This window comes from Rousettus aegyptiacus, unplaced genomic scaffold (genome assembly GCF_014176215.1).
Source record: "Rousettus aegyptiacus isolate mRouAeg1 unplaced genomic scaffold, mRouAeg1.p scaffold_m13_p_16, whole genome shotgun sequence".
NCBI lineage: Eukaryota > Metazoa > Chordata > Mammalia > Chiroptera > Pteropodidae > Rousettus > Rousettus aegyptiacus.
Window position 1 is genome coordinate 27086283 of NW_023416291.1, and position 17366 is coordinate 27103648.

The 17366-nt window shown below is 37.5% G+C and overlaps 1 protein-coding gene across 3 annotated transcripts in view; it reads left to right on the forward strand.

Moving 5' to 3' along the window:
* The first annotated feature begins 10858 nt into the window (after positions 1 to 10858).
* CBR4 (carbonyl reductase 4) overlaps positions 10859 to 17366 on the forward strand; it is an 84427-nt gene continuing 77919 nt past the window's right edge. For 2 of the 3 annotated variants that reach the window (XM_036233614.1, XM_016148190.2), the window contains exons 1-4: positions 10859 to 11156; positions 13352 to 13472; positions 14205 to 14341; positions 16538 to 16672. In XM_036233614.1, coding sequence (XP_036089507.1) covers positions 10871 to 11156; positions 13352 to 13472; positions 14205 to 14341; positions 16538 to 16672 — 679 coding nt within the window. In that variant the 5' untranslated portion in view covers positions 10859 to 10870. The remainder of the gene's footprint in view (positions 11157 to 13351; positions 13473 to 14204; positions 14342 to 16537; positions 16673 to 17366) is intronic. The other variant, XM_016148189.2, reaches the window with a different exon arrangement.

Genomic DNA, 17366 nt, shown 5'->3' on the forward strand with positions numbered 1-17366 from the left:
ATAAGGCAAGGCGCTAACTAATAATTATTAAAACATAGTTCTCAGTGCATATGCCCAGAGTTCCCATTGAAATAAAGTGCTACTAATTATTGATATTTCTGAAGTGACAGCATTGTGTTTAAGTGCTTTACATAGGATCAATTCATCTTATGCTTGTGAATAACCTTATAAGAATACTATTTTCCCTACTTTCCTGATTCAAGATCTTATTCGAGATCTTTTTCAAGATCACACAGCTTATGGTACAGCCAGTATCAAAGTCAGATAGTTTAACTCTAGTTAAACACCATACTCTATTGCCAATCTCGTATTTATTTATATAGTCTTCCCTAAAATAGCAGACTAAATCTTCGTTTTGACTGAAAAGTATTCATGTTTTACTTCGTCACCTTTTAAGTAAATTTTCAACTGATTTATTCTATCTGTGCAGCAAAAGAGGAAAAGAATACTTTCTAAAATTTTGGTTAAGGATCATGGACTTTATACTAATTTATTTTAAATTACTATGGTCTAGGGGTTAGCCTAATAAATTATCCAGATAAATTAATATGTCATTTTTTAAAGTAAGAAGATGAAGTCCCCATTTTTTCTACTCATAGGTTATGTAGGGACCCATAAATATTTGCTTCTTAACTCCCTAACTTAAGCAAAAATCATGATGCTGCTTCCCAGAGGAGACCAATTCTTATTCCTGATAGTTTGGCATCTGTTTCACTTCTAAAAAATTCATCTCTCTCTCCTCAGATACCACCTCCTTTTTCATTTCACTTCATGCTTAATGTTATGTGCTGTTCTGAGACCTACTACTACTTACTTGGAACAAAATATTTACAGATTTCATGGGGCATTGGGTTCAGCTATATTTAAATGAAGAAAAATGCAGTACAGTAGTCTGTTAAAGAGATTAAGTGATGTGCATTTTGTATTTAAAGTGAATGCTTATTTTTAGCAAGGATCACTTAGGGGGGTTGACGCTTGTGTGGATGTTTCTGACCTGCTGTGGAGTACCTGCCCTCTCATGTCTGTGTTAATAACAACCTTCACTCTGAGCCCCTGTGGAGGAGGTGTTTGGCTGTGGTTGTACCTTACGTCTCTGAGCTTCTGACTTACACAGCACCCTGCTTCCCCAGCCCCACTCTTTATCCCTCACCTGGTGAAGACCAATCCAATTCCCTGTCTTAGAGAGACAGAGTTTAGCCACAAGAAATGAAAAGCCCTATGGGGCTGGAGTGGCCATTTTCAACTAACTATGTGCATGTTGGCGAGTAAATAAAGTGGCTTTGTGGGAAGAAGTAGGAATTTAGGACAGGAGAGCAGAGAAGGGGGATCTCGTGGCCTCAGAGCAAGAAGGAGGGTGAGAGATGTGCTACTGTGGACCCTGAGGCTTCCCCGTGCCCCCTTCCAGTTCCCGTGGGGCCCTCGCTGGTTTCCTTTTCATGTGACGTCACATACAGAAATCCCTGGGTGCTTGAATTGCTTTGGTAGGCTTCTCCTTCAACCAGGAAAATCTCGAATACCATTACAGCTACCTAAAGACCGTTTCCAGATCTGGCTTTGTGTGTATGTGGCACACTCTCAGGGCTCCTGCAGGATCAGAGTGAGACACTATAATGTGCTGGCCAGGAGCACAGGCTCTATAGCTAGACCGCATGCGTGGAAATCTCAGTTCTGCTGCTCGCTGGGTGTGTGATCTTGGACAGCTTTTTTCTGTGCTTTCTTTCCTTTAGTCATAAACATGAGGATAATATTTTTGACATCATAGTTTGTTGTGAGGATTAAACACATGTGAACTGTGTACTCGGCATGTAGTATTTAAGAATCCAATGAGCGTGAGCTGTTAGTAAAGCCCGGCTTTTACACACACACACACACACACACACACACACACACATACACATGCATATATGGGTGTATATATATATATACACATATATATATGTATAATGTACACATGCCTATAATATATGTATTCTCATACATAGGTGTATACACAAACCCACTCATTACCTGGCCTGAGTCCTAAGATCTGTGTTTCTATAGCACTTTGTCCACATTTATATTATAGCTTTCCTCATACTGCATTATAAGCTATTTATATGTTGTTTCTTTCACTACATGTGAGCTCCAGAGTGCAGGCAATTGTCTTTGTTCTCTTATCCCCAGAGCTTTGTGTCTGGTACCGTGGATATTCCTGAGGACAAAATAGATGTACGTGTTTGGATAGGGAGAGGCTAGGTGATACTTTACTGTTAGATTGTCATCCCCTTTACTTAACATTTGGCTCTCTCTTAAATTTACATGTCCCTAGGCGACTTAATGTTTCATGCCATTCTATTATTTACCAGTTAGAGGGAATGAATTTCAAAGACCTCTCTGAAAGTAAGCTTTGGCAAGAGGATAGGAGAGAGACCTTAGGAGGCTGAACACCTGTGGGTGGTGGGCCAGGGAAGAGGGCGAGATTCATGGTCTTCATAATTTTGCTCTGGAATAGTTCTCATGGTAATATTTCTCTTCCCAGTTCAACTCACATGATCAGCAATGGTGCATGCTCTTATCTAGCAGCTTGGTTGTAGTAGACAAGAAAGCAAATGGTCACATTGTATTATTTCTGCTGGGGCTGTCATAACAAAATCCCACAGACTGGTGGCTGAAATAACAGACGTTTGTTTTCTCAAAATTTTGGAGGCTGGGAGGTCCAAGATCAAGATGTTGTCGTGGTTTGTTTCTTGCGAGATCTCTCCCCTTGGCTTGCAGATGGCTGCCTTCTCACTGTGTCCTCACATGGCCTTTCCTCTATGTGCACATGGAGGGAGGGAGAGAAAGAGAGCTCTCTGATAGCTCTTCCTGTTCTTATAAGGACATCAGACCTATGGGATCAGGGCCTTACCCTTGCTATAGACTGAATGTTTGTGTCTCTGCACAATTTATATGTTGAAATTCCAACCTCTTGTGTGACGATATTAGGAGACGGGGCCTTTGGGAAGTGATTAGGGCATGAGGGCAGAACCCTTATGAATGGGATTAGTGCCCTTATAAAAGAGACCCCAGAGAGCACTTTTGCCCCTTTTGCCGTGAGAGGTTTTAGTGAGAAGAACTAAGATGAGCATCCTCATCAGACGCTGAATCTACCAGTGCCTTGATCTGGACTTCCCAGCCTCCAGAACTGTGAGAAGTAAATTTGTTGTTGATAAGCCATCCAGTCTGTGGTAATTTCTTATAGAAGCCCAAATGGACTAAGACAGCTCTTATGACTTCATTTAACCTTAATTACCTCCTTAAAGGCTCTTTTCCAAATACAGTCACATTGGGGGTTAGAGCTTCAACATATGAATCTTTGGAGGGACACAGTTCAGTCCATAACACACATTAATCCCAACTGGAGTCCTATTTTAATTAAAAGTTTTTGTGTCTGTTAGGCCCAAGTGTTCTACTCTGCATAAATATGTAATCAAAATGCGAGCTGAGGGATGGGTCTCTGTAGCCTATAGAAAAGGAACAAAAAGCAGTGATCATTAAAATGAAATCCCATAGTCACAAAAGTATGATCTGGAAATGCAGAAGCCCTTATGTTTCAGGTCAGTCTCAAATGTTAAAACCACACAGTGTCGATTCTGGCTTTCCCAGTTGAACTTGGAACCGAGTCAAAATGTGCAGAGGCCAAGCGCAGTCAGGGTTGCCAGTCGGAGTCTCTGGAGGAGGTGGGATGTCCCAGAGCCATGCCAGGACCTCTGATACAGATCTGTCAGTCTGAGGTGAGGCAGGGCCAGGATAAGAAAAGCTCACTGAAGACTGGAAAACACAGCAGGTGACTTGAGAGCCAAGTGAGACTCTTCAGCCAGAAGGACATGGCAGGGAAGTTGCCAAAGAAACAAAGAGGTAGAAATGAAATAATAGGAGGATGGGGTCAGAGGATTGAGGCCATCTTCAGAACTACTTTTGGGAACATCAAGTTTTCTTATGTGTGGCTTGGCAGACATACTACTTTGGGGGGTTGATCTTAAGTATTCAGAGCTGGCCTTATGCCATTATAAAAATTTTGGCAGATCAAGAAAAGGAGTTTCATGAAATTTCAGGCCTTATACTCTTCCACGGTACTTCCTGATGAAATGTCCAAGCTACGTGATCTCATCTGGGAGCAATACTAGCTCTACTTTGACTAATGATCTCTTTCATCATTAAAAGTGAATTTTTAAATTATGATTTTTATTCTGTATGGATACATTATGCTATCTCCTAGTTAATCTTGTGGTATGCTAATGGGTAATAACAACTGTAGCAATTCTTTGTAATATTTTTTAGTTATTATGCATTTACTTTATGAACGTTACATTCTCAGAGATGCCTTCTCTGACCTCAGATTCCACATTGGATCAAAGCCCCCAGTTATGCCCTCACCTAGCAACCTGTACTTCTCTTTTACAGGCCTTCTCACTGTTGCAGTTAAATAGTAATTGCACGATTGTTTAATTTCTGTCTTCCTTGCCAGATCATTTCCTCAGTGAAAACAAGAACCAGGTCTATTTTAATAATAGCTATATCCAACACTGGTTCTTGCCCATAGCAATAAATTCTTTATAAGTGAGTTATTTCATTCACTCATTTATTCATTAGCTAAGATATTTAATGTTCACAAGCCCTAGGAACCATGCTACAAACAGGGGAGCAAAAATTAATGTGTCTACATTCAAAGAGTTCACAATTTACAGAAAGTCCTTAACCATTGTAGGGGAAAGTTTCCCTTGAGAACCAATGAAAGACATCCCTCTCCCTAGAATCTGCTCATTTGAAATGGATACAAGATTTTGTACTTAACTCGCTATGTTCACAGATCCCCAAAATTCTATTTACTATCTTCCTAAAATACCATGAATTCTGAGGTCAGGATTTCTCCATGAAAGACAGACTTAAAAACATACAAGGTAAAGGGAAGGATGAAGGAAGGCATCCACATGTCATGCTATGGGTCAGGAAAAGCTTCCATTGGAAGGAATATGGTTTTACCAGGAGAAGAACTAAGAGCATTAGAGGTTGAGAAGACAGTTTGGAAAAGCTGGAGATGTGAAAGAAAACGGTTCTTCAGGGAATCGTTAAGTACCTTATATAGATAGAATGTGTGATTGAGCAGTTTGGCGGGCGAGGGGTAGGGACAGGTGATCAGGAGAGGAAACTGGAGGGGTTACTAGATTGGAGAGGACTTTGTTTTGTCCTGGGCTTGATGGGGCATTGTTGCAGGGTTTTATTCATGGAGTGACAACATCAAATTTATTTCAAAAGGAGCCTCCCGGTGATGGTGTTGAGGGTAGGTTGAAGTCCACCATTCTGGAGCATGGCTGACCAGCTGTGCTAGTCACTCAGGCCCCAAGGCCTGAACAAAGGCTAGGCATTGGAGTTTTCAGGAGAGGGTCCAGGCAGAAGTTACATTTAAGAAGGAGAATCAACAAATCTTTGTGAAGTGAATGTTGAGTATATGAGAGGGGGTAGGAATAAACTCTGCGTTTCTGCCTTAAGCCATTGAGTGCATGATGGGGGTAGGTCTCCTAGGGCAGTCTCTTTGGCATGAATGCTAATTCAACAAAAGTGTTCATGGGACACTTTTCATTCAAGATGAAATAAGCTTTTGTAAATGATAAAAAGTACATTCCTTACAACTTAGATTACCCAGCAGATTGGAATGGAGAATGTCGAGAAAACCAACACTGCTTTATAGTCACAGAAGTTATATCTATACAATCACACTGAGGCAGAGTTCTAACCTTTTTGTTGAAATTAGAGTGCAGGCTGTATTGAGCAGCTAGACTGGCCACATGCAGTCTGAGTACTTTGGGTTACTCATCACTGCCTGAGGAATCCCAGGAGGAAAGGTGACAATTCAATTATGGACCTGCGAAGTTGGAGGCACTTAGTACAGTATGTTGTGTAAGGAAGATTTTCAACAAATATTAAATCATAAATATAAATTTCTTGTAAATAAATTTTCTTATAGAGAAGGATTCTGGAAGGATTATAAACCTTATGATAAAAATAACCATGAAAGGTATAACCCACTTTCAATTAGCTGCAGTTTTAAACATCATGCACTAAGACAGTGGGCTTTCAATTAACTTTTTAAATAGCAGCTTCATTGAGATATAATGTAGATACCATGTAATTCACCCATTTAAAATGTACAATGCTTTGAATCAATTTTTATATGTTAAGATATTTTCTCAATTTTTTTTGCAATTGAATATTATTCCTTTTTTTAACAAGAAAAAAATAATACAAAGCATTATGAATATTTAAAAATTTGGCAGTACTTATATATAAGGGATTTTCTCAGGTGCCTCTGATTATTGGAGTTAAGAGAGAATTTAGTCTTATGTAGATTTAAATTAAAGTATAAAATGTGGTCAAAATATTATCGCAGATGTGACGTATAGTGAGAAGAAAAGACTGAAGGTGAGCTATTCTGATTGTTCTCTTCAATGCCCTGATGGGGAGAGGAGACCCAGTTTAATTTACAGTCTCTCAGTTCACTACCAAGGGGCTAGGGAGAAACTTCTGCCAGTAACGTCCAGGTTAGTGGTGGATATGTTGTGATGAATGTATTCTCACCCAGGATAGCAGTGGTATTGTATTAAGAGATGGGGAAAAAATAGACTTGGGGTTTAAACTGAAGTATGTGTTGAAAGAACACCTCAAGCTAACCATTACTGTACATAAACAGTGAGAAAACTGGAAGGTTTTGAGAATTACGAATGTCACCTCACATCGTGTGTTCATGACCTTTGTAGTCAATGGTATAGGTCTAAAAATTATGCTTTTTGCTAACATAACTGTAGAAAAAATATGACCCTTTTCCTATTGAAATCAACAGAACTGTCCATAAAGGTTGAATTTCTCTAGGTTTCCCTGTGATACTGGATGCCAAGAATACAATTGGCATTTAGACTGACTCATATTGGTAATTTTTCAAAAACAATTTTCTTTCCAAGTTTGCATATGAGTGGGGAGAGGGGCTTAGACAAATTTGGTCCAGCCTATCCTGATATCACTGCTAGTCTAATTCTTCTTTAACGCAGCTTTGATCTTGTGACTTCTGGAGTTAAAGTGCCTCCTTATTTGATGCCTGCATGTGGCTTTAAGCCTGCTATCACCCAGCACTATCCCAGCTTTCCTGTAATCAAACTTATTTCCTCATTGTTTCAGATATGTGAAGACTCATTCTTGTGTCTGAATGTTTGCTTATATTGTTTAACTTCCTATTATATTCACTTTTAGGAAACTCTGCTTTGGTGTGTTGTCCTCAGCTTACAATAATAGATGCTATGAAAATAGCCTTAAACTATATTTGTTTTTCATGACCATTAAAGTCCACTATAATGCTTACTTAGTGTGCCCTTTATAAGAATCTATGAGGAGGAAATTTCACTCAGACCTCTCTGCTGCACAACTAATGTATATATTTCTTATAGAAATTACTAATTGTAACTAATCATGTTTCCTTAGTGGCTTTGGTCACTAAGAAACCCAGAATCACATATTATCTCTTCTTTAATACCGAATAGATTGTTATAGCATGACTTTATTTTATAACTTTGCCACTCATCTCATATTATTGCTCTGGTCTTGGGGGGGGTGACAGTGGTCCTTTGCCTATTAATTTACTCATATATTTTTTGAAGATGACACACATTTATTAATCCGACACTTTCCATGGGTCAGGAGTCTGGGCACCGGGTAGCTGGATCCTCTTCTCATGTTTCATAGACGAGCTCAGGTTGTTGGCTGATGCTGCACTTCTCATCTGAGGCTCTGGGTCCCCTTCTCAGCTCACTGATATTGGCAGAACTCACTTCCTTGCACCTACAGGACAGAGGTCCTTGTATTCTTGTTAGATTTTTAGCTGAGGCTGCACTCAGCCTCTAGAGGCTGACCCTCTTAGTTAACAATTCACAGCATGGTGTTTTGCTCTCTGTCTGGAGGGCAAAAAGCACAGTTCATATGCCCTGAGTCCCCTTCATGCTTCAAACGTCTTTGGCTTCATTTTTCTGCCACCAGAGAAAGTGCTCTGCTTTTAAAGGTTTCACCTGAATAGATAAAGCTCACCCAGATAACTGTATATTTTAAGATTAATTGAATTAGGATTTATTTATCTTTACATTTTTTTTCACAGTTGTTCCTAGATTCGTGTTTGATTGACTAGCTGAGGTGGGAGAGGGAGGATCTTGGGGATGGTCGCCTTTAGAATTCTACCAATCTCTGTCCCCATGACGTAGGACTATGCATCTGTGAAAGGAAAAGGAGGGTCTCAGTACACAGCTATGGAGCAATCTCCAAGAATTATCCTAAAAAAAGCAAGGCATGGAGTGATATTTATAGTGAACAAACTTTTGTGAAACAGGAAAGATAGGCATTTTTTAATATTTTCAAAAAGAATGAAAGAATAAAAAATTAACAAAATTGGCAGTTTATAGGGGTAGGAAGAAAACAGGAAACAAGGGCAAGGATGAAAGCTATATTTTCTGAATGTACCTGTTTTGTGGTTTACACTTAAGAACATATAAATGTTTTATATATTAAAAGACAAAATTAAATAAAATGATAAAATAAGGCAATTTCTAAAAATTGAAAATAACATAGTATCAAGGTTGTGATATTACTTCTCAGAAAAGATATCTAAAGTGCTTTTAAGTCAGTATTTTGGCAGAAACCAATCCCATTAAGAAACCTTAAACTATTCAGTGTTCATGTTGTCTCAATGTTAATATTTGTATTGCTGAGATTTTTCCCTTCAATTTTTAAAATTGTGGCAAAATACACATAATGTAAAATTTACTGTCTTAACCATTTTTAGGTGTACAGCTAAGTAGTATCGAGTATATCCGTATTGTTGTGTAGTCATCACTATCATCCCTCTCTAGAACTCTTTTCATTTTGCGAAACTGAAAAATTATGCATATTAAACAATAACTCTTCATTCCTCTTTTCCCAGCCTTTGGCAGTTACTATTCTTCTTTCTCTATGATTTTTACTACTCTAAGTACCTCATATAAATGGAATCATACAGTATTCATCTTTTTGTAATTGGCTTACTTCATTTAGCATCGTGTCCTTAAGCCTTACTCATGTTGTAACATTTTTCAGAATGTCCTTACATAAGGCTGAATAACATTTGTGTGTGTGTGTGTGTGTGTGTGTGTGTGTACATGCCACATTTTGCTTATCCATCCTCCCTTGATAGTTACTTGGGTTGCTGCCACAATTTGGCTATTGTGACCAATGCTGCTATGAATACTATGTGTATACAAATATCACTTTGAGAACTTGCTTTCAGTTCTTTTGAGTATATACCCAGAAATGGAATTTCTGGATTATAGGGTTGCTCTGTTTTTAATTTTTTGAGGAAATGCCATACTGTTTCCAAAGTGACTGTACCAGTTTACATTCCTATCAATGGTATGCAAGAGTTCCAATATCTCCACATCCTCATCAACACTTATTTTCTTTTTAATGGTAGCCATGCTAATGGACATGAGGTTTTACTCAAGTATTTTCGTAAGTCATTTTAAATCCCTTTTGTGTTTAGGTGGAATAAAAATAATATTTTAAAAATAATGCTCAATTTGCTTAGATTTTTTACTCTTCTTTTCCTTCTATTCTGCATCCAGGACTCAAATCTAGCTTTTCATATTCCTTCGTTCTCCGTTTTCTCTGATTTCTTGTGGTGACAGAATTTTGTACCTTAAGATTTCGGACTACTCCCTAGTGTTTCATGTGTATTTACTCCTGTCATTCTACATTGTGTACTTTTTCGTAGTTGAGACTATGGTTTATACTTTTCTGAATCATCTAATGCAATGATATTATATCAAGAAATGCTTCTTTTTTTTACAGTATTATTGTAATAAATGCTCAACTTTTAGCTTGACTCTCAGAGCACTCAGCACATCTCTTTAGAATTGCAGGAATCTATTTTTGTTTGCAGCAGCTGATGCTTGTTTTATAAATCCTGCAAAAGTATTCATTCAAGTAACATATTTTTCTTTTTTAAATTTTTGTTTCAATTAGCGTTAACATCCAATATTATTTTACATTAGTTTCTGGAGTACAGCATAGTGGCCAGACATCCATACAATTTAGGAAGTGATTTCCCCCACCACCAGTCCAGCACCCACCCAGCAATGAATGTTTTTTGAACCTCTATAATATAGTATTATTATAGGGCATCCAACTTTGCAACGCCCTATGAGATGAATGGTAACAACGTCCAGCTGGGAGGAGGCCCATTTCTGAGGCAACTTGGGGAAGGGAAAGGTAAGAGAGGTTTTGGTATGAGTCCTGATACTTGGAATCCACTTCTTCAACAGGTTCTGGACATCTAGTTTCCAGTCAAAGGCAAGCCCTGGATGAAAGACTTCGAATAGTGTGTAGTTGACCCATGAACAACGCTGGAGATAGGGGTGCTGACGGCCCCCCACCTCCCAGTTGAAAATCCGTGTATAACTGCATATATTCTGGGTTCTAACTATGGTGATCAACTTGTCCTGGTTTGATGGGGACTGTTCTGATTTTAAAAGGAATACAGCATCTTGACATATCCCTCACTTATAAGGCAAACCAGAATGCTTAGTCATTCGAGCTCCAATTCTAACTCCCCTATCCAAAGGGCTTCTGGAGGTAGCGTTTCATGCTGAGTGCATTTCCCACTGCGCAGCGCGCCCAGCTCTCCTTACCTCCTGCATCTAGACTACAAGTCCCAGCATGCAGCTCAGCCCCCTTCTGGGTCAGCCCTTGGCCTGCACGGCCCCTTTACGCCTGTGGCCTCTTAAAGCATGGAGCCTGGGAGCCCGTGCGCGCTGACGTCATGCGTTTACGTCAGTCTTAGCGCATGTTTCCGGCCCTCTGGGACGCTAGAGTCTTGCCGCAGGAGTGGTGTGGGGGGTGCTTTTTCTCCGCGTCAGAAGCCGGAATCTGGAAAGAAGCCGTCACTCCTAGTTCTCTTTCCTCCAAATTTGAGACTCCCGGGTTCAAAATGGACAAAGTCTGTGCTATTTTTGGAGGTTCGCGGGGCATTGGCAGGGCAGTGGCTCAGTTAATGGCCCAGAAAGGCTACCGACTGGCCATTATCGCCAGAAATTTGGAAGTGGCCAAAGCCGCCGCTAGTGACCTCGGTGGTAGGTACTGAACTGGAGTTGTCCAGTTGTGTGGCTGCAGTCCAAGCAGCTTGGCTCCTCGTTTGTGAAACGAGCAGGTCAGGCCTTTATGGCTCTGAGGTTTAGGAGTTCAGCTGCCCACGTGCAAGAGCACTTTTGTCCCGAATGTAGCCTGTAGCTTGTGCAGAGACGCTCCTTCCCCCTCCTCCCCATTGTTTCCTGCAGGGTGCCTCTGTCCACGCTGCTTGTCACCAGTGGCTGAACTCTTAGGGTTTTCTTTTGAGACTTAGTTGTCTTGTGATGCCCTATTAATAAGAACCCACCTCCCTGAGGCTAGTGTTAGCAGAAACGAGCTGCTTTGTTTTGGCGTCTGGAAGGAGGGAAGCACAAAACAGTTAACTTTTTATATAGGGCAAAGAGCTCACTGGTGGTTTAAGAGGAGGGCTGGACAGAAGGGAGTTCTGGCAGGAAAGGTAGGCGTGTCGGTCTTAAAAGGCTTGCTTCATTTTGCTGAGGGCTGTTCCGGCCTGAGAGTGGATGCGCAAAACTGTTTCATAGAGAAATTTCTGAGTACCAACCAGTTTTGAGATGGACCTGGTTTGCTGTAATACCACCATAAGCACTTAAGTTACTAACTCCTTTTGGTGACTTTAACAAATGGGCAACTGAGATTTGTTCTGCCAAATTCCTTTTTATTGCATTTAAACTTCAATTTTTTTTTTCTGTTTTATAATGGATCAGTAACTTGTTTTACATTGTTTTTGCGAATTTAAGTTTCTTTTCCTGGTAAGAGAAAGGATGTTTGAAAGATGCTGCTATTTGTTTAATTACAAGAATGTACAGATGCACCTCATTTACTATCAAGGAGGCATTAGGGGAAAATAGAAGCCTGGGGATGCATCTGGTGGCTGTAACCTTTAAAATAACATTACTGATTGGTTCCCCCTAATTGGTTATATGGGTTGGGAGAATGTTAGAGTTCCTAAAAGTAAAAAACACAAAGAAGTTATAGATGAGAGACGATTTTAGTGAATGCTTCTTGCTGCTTCTAATTATCGCCATTATGTTACTTTGACGAATGGGCAAAAAAGTGTCAGGCCTTATGCTTTCCACTCATCAGTGTTTGCTGGACAAAATTAAAACTGTTGGTTGAGCTTTCAAGGGGTGTGAATCCAACAACTCTTCAGATGAAAGCCAAGCATGAGACACAGGGTGCTTTTGTGTCTTTCATTTCCTTGAATTGTATTCCATAAGTGACTTCCCAATGACTTACTCTTTCCAAAGGCTTTAGTAGGTAATTTTAATATTAACTATTAGACAAGGTCAGCCAGAAAATAAACAATTTTTTTTTTTAAATCTACATTTTAGAGTGTTAAAATGGTTATGGGTGGTGAACACACAATGCAATGTATATATAGGTACACTTAACACTTACTGGATTTCATTAACCAATGTCACCATAACAAAAATTTGAAAAAGTAATAAAAAAAATTAAATACAAAAAAATTAAAATGATATATTATCAAATAGAGAATGCTTTCTTTGAAGGGTAATATTTTTTTGGTATTTAAATATTTGAAAACATGAACATTAAAAAAGATAAGTAACAGTTTATAGGAAAAAGCTTTTTTTCATTGTTTTTAGTTTTAGCATTTTTACAAATTCCTCCTTTGTTTTACCTTTCCTAATGGTCAGACTTGAATAATAGCCATCGTCATCAAAATAATATATGTGCCTAATTAAAAAAAAAAAAAAGAAAGAAACTCTAGAGTTTATTATGCTCAGGGCAGGGCCAGGAAACCAATTTGACAAAAACCTAACACAATTAGACATAAATTTCAAAAAAAGGAATACAAAACCGAGAAGACTGTTGAACTGAGTTAGGTAGATTCAGTGTCAAAGCTATACATGTTATCGGATGAATTTTACAAAGCATTATGAACACAAAAAGACCCTTCCTCCACTTTTTGTTGATTAAAAACAAGTTTTAAGGTTTACATCCTGCAGTAGTTTATTTTTCCTTGTTTACAGCCACCCACTTCCCTCTTTTATTAGACTGAACTCAATGAAAGCAGGAACCAATGACAATCTTTTATCTCTAGGTTCTAGATTAGCACAGGCCTAGCTGATTACTATAAGTGATGCTTAACAAATGTGTATTGAATAATTTTTTAATTCAAGTTACAGTTTATAAGTAATTGTAATCTTTTGTGTAGGTAGTCATTTGGCATTTAGCTGTGATGTTACCAAAGAACAAGACGTTCAAAATACGTTTGAAGAGATGGAGAAAAATTTAGGTCCTGTTAGTTTTTTGGTAAATGCAGCTGGAATTAACAGGTTGGTCAGAAATTTAAGCGCCTTTCTAATATGTCATTTCTTCTCTAATTTGTCGTTGCTTAACATGAGTTAATATGTTAATTAACTTGGTTTACTTCTAATTGGAATAAAAACTGTATTTTAAAATTTGGTTAATCCATGCATTCTTTTTTTTATTGAGATATAAAATAAGGATATAGTTTGTTCAATTTTAACGTTGTATTCAACACCCATATTGAACTACAGGACATTTTCAGCTCTCCAGAGGGCTCTCTCAGTTTCTTCCCAATTCATAGTTCCTTATAGGTAACCACTATTCTGAGCTCTCTTACCATATGTAAATTTTCTTAGTTCATAAACTTTAAATGGAATCAGAGTGGGAATTCTTTTTTTTATAATGAATTTGGGACAGAATATTTAGAATAATATTAATTTTTTTGCTAAACATAGCTTAATATGGCCATTGTTTGATTAATTCAAGCTATTTTGAGTACATGGCACTACTTTTTAGTTAAGAATATTTGTCACTCTACCTGAGAGGGGATAGGAACGTGACTTCCAAGTGGATCTTTTAGTTGTTATTTTAAAGCCTCTCAAACCAAGTGTAAAATGGGACTTTTTAGGTATTCTAGTTCAAATATGAAGCATTTCTTAAACTCTTTCAGTAAAAATGTTACACATTTATTGACATTTTTTGTTTTATCCCATTTTTAATTTACGTGCTTTTTTTGTTGTTGTTTGTTTGTTTTTAAGGGATAGCCTTTTAATAAGAACAAAAACTGAAGATATGCTATCTCAGCTTCATACTAACCTTTTGGGTTCCATGCTGACCTGTAAAGCTGCCATGAGAGCTATGATTCAACAACAGAGAGGGTCTATTGTTAATATAGGTGAGTCTTCACTTTGGTGAATTTATAATTACCTCAGTACCATAAAAAATATTTAATTGACTAAATTGGAATTTGTGTGAAACTTGGATGAAATGTGTCATTGTCTGGAAAAAGGATTTGATTAACCGAGTAATAGGTAAAACAGGAACCACAAATTCATTTCCTTATAGTAGTCAAGTAGGTGTTAACTGAGTTGACACCACCAGCTATTAGAAAAATGATAGCACAAACCACATGAGAGATGACAAATGATGGCCAGCTTTGTTGTCTAGAGGCCATTTGGAATGGCAGGTGCAACCACTGCTCAGATCCAGTAGATTGTTGCTAAGCAGAATGTGGTCTCGGTTTTGTGAGCTATTTTGATTTTTTAAGATAAATTGGACATCCTGATTTTTACGTGATAACTAATTTTTAAAATATGGACAAGGAATTGAAAATTTTTAGATATTGGGGGCTAAAAATAATGTCTAGAGCAGTCACCTGGGTCGCCGATAAATCTAGTACAGAGGTTTAAAAGGAAGCTTAAGAGAATGACTTTTTCTGTTTTTTAGCATAGATGTAGGTAATGCTTAGGTTTTAGAGTCAGATAAACTGTAGTGTGTGCCTATAGACCTTAAAATGCATAATGACTTGAAGTTTTATTTCAATTTGGTAATTCGAAAATAGTAGCATACTGTCTACCTTTTAATTTTGAGCGGTAATACTTTAAAAGGCCACAAAAGGGAGATGCTTCTCTGTTATAGTAAATGACCCTGTTCTTTCTAATGTAGAAAATAGCTTTCCAAACCAGAATATAGGATTTTCCTCTTTTGAAAATGAGAAGAGGAAAGAATTCCGTACTAATAATAAGCAGAACTTTTTTAACGCTTATCCTTAAAAATATAAGAGATCAGTTTTCTTAGATGAGTAAATGAGTTGACCTTTGCCTTCTACTAGCCAGATAATGATTTGGGGTTCTTATAAGCTAGTATACTGGCCTGTATATATCACCAGATAACACGGGATATGTTTGTTTAAGTCTAAAACATTTACACTTTTTAGATAGATTTTAAAAACCCATGTCAGTTCTTCATATATATAAATTTTTAGAATTGCTCTACAAGTAAAAAATATATAATTGAATATAAATTAAGAGAATCTTATTCCAGAGAGGACTACTTTAAACTGCTAGAAAATTTATGATATTTCAGAAGGTACCACTTTTCACCCGAAGAACAGTAGTAGTGTGTGGTATGAATCAAAACAAAGCTTCTCAAGTGTCTCGTTTGGCCTTCCATGCCTGTGTTTTTCTTTCTTTTTTATATCATATTTTTCTTTCTCCTAAATACCCCTTTCTCTGTTCATCTGCATTTTCTTTCTTATCTATTTTCTCTTTGTTCTTCACAATTCTCTTCCTTTGTCATTAACTGGCAAATAATATATAATGTAAATAAGTATTTTAATATTGGATTTGTTGATTATAACATAAGTGTTTGGAATGTTTTGTAAAATAAAATTTTTCAAAAATTGTGAGGGTCTTGATTAATTTTTGTATCATAAGTACAGGTCACTGGTGCAGAAAATTACTTCCCCACTTATGTTTTGCATGAACTTATTTGCATACAGTTGGTATTTGAATTATAAATTATTCTTTCATATTCATATAAATGAGGCCATTTAATATTTAGTAGAAATTACAGGTTAAAATACATCACTGAAAGTAACAAATTGCAATTTTACAAAAAGTGTGCGGTTGAAGCTTTGCTTATTTAGATTGACAGTAGTTCACATTTAGTGAGATCTTCAGATGAACTGTTCTTTCAGGTGGAAATGAATATTGTGAAATCATAAAATTATTCAGCCATTATCTGACATTTTTTAGTTTTAACTTCTTCCTACTGGAAGCCTTTATAAATACTATAGAACTTTTATCATGTCTGATCTAATCAGGTGAGAGTGGATTCTTTTCACTTAATGATCAGTTCTCAAACCCTATCTGGCATTTGGGATTTCACACAAGTTTTCAAAACCTGTTTTCTGTGTATCTGGAGCAGACTCAGATTCTTACCACTCAAATGACAGTGGTTAGAAATCCTGATTTAACAAAGGACAAGGTGAAATAATTTGTACCTTTTTTGTTTGTTTACTATAAATTATCTGAATATTCAAATAACTCCATTATTTAGTTTGAATTTTATTTCACTTTTTTTCTCCTAGGAAGTATTGTTGGTTTAAAAGGCAATGCTGGCCAGTCTGTGTATAGTGCCAGTAAAGGAGGATTAGTTGGATTTTCACGTGCTCTTGCAAAAGAAGTAGCAGGAAAGAAAATTAAAGTGAATGTAGTTGCACCAGGTCAGTGAAAACTTTTTTCTTTTTTAACATAATTTATGGATGTTTATGGTTTTGTACTGTAATGGCAAAGATTGTTCTTGGGTCTGTAATTACATCAGCATCATTAGGCACTTCTTAGAGAGTATCAGAACAGGAACTTGGAATCTACACCGTTACTAAACTCATGAGTAGCAAAATGAGGGAGGGTGTGACTATGTCCTGACAGGACTTAAAGCGGCCATACCTGGCAACACTGCCACGTTGCATTTTTTATTGAATGATTATATATATACAAACTAAAATCACAAGAGAAACTTTTTGTTTAAAAATCAATTATAAATTAAGAATGACCAATGAGAACCCTGCTATTCTGGTACCAACAAGCTCTATTACATATGCAGGAGGTACATTTGCAGGGAGTGGCCAGCAATGAAGATGGTTAGAGAGGTGGCTGTTTAATGAATTTTCAAAATAGTAGAAGTTGGTGGGAAGCTTAGAACAGAGCCGCTGCCCTCCTGTAGGAAATCTGTCAGGAACACTTGTATTCTTAAACATGTCAGAAAAACAAAGCCCACAGAGATGCAGTTCACCTGTAAGACAAAGGAAGTGTGATCTGGGTAAGTACACAGAAAATAGAGCCTTTTCTAGATGGCAAAGGGAACATTCCTTTTACTATGCTGACTTTGGGTATTCCACATTACTTGAAAATATTGAT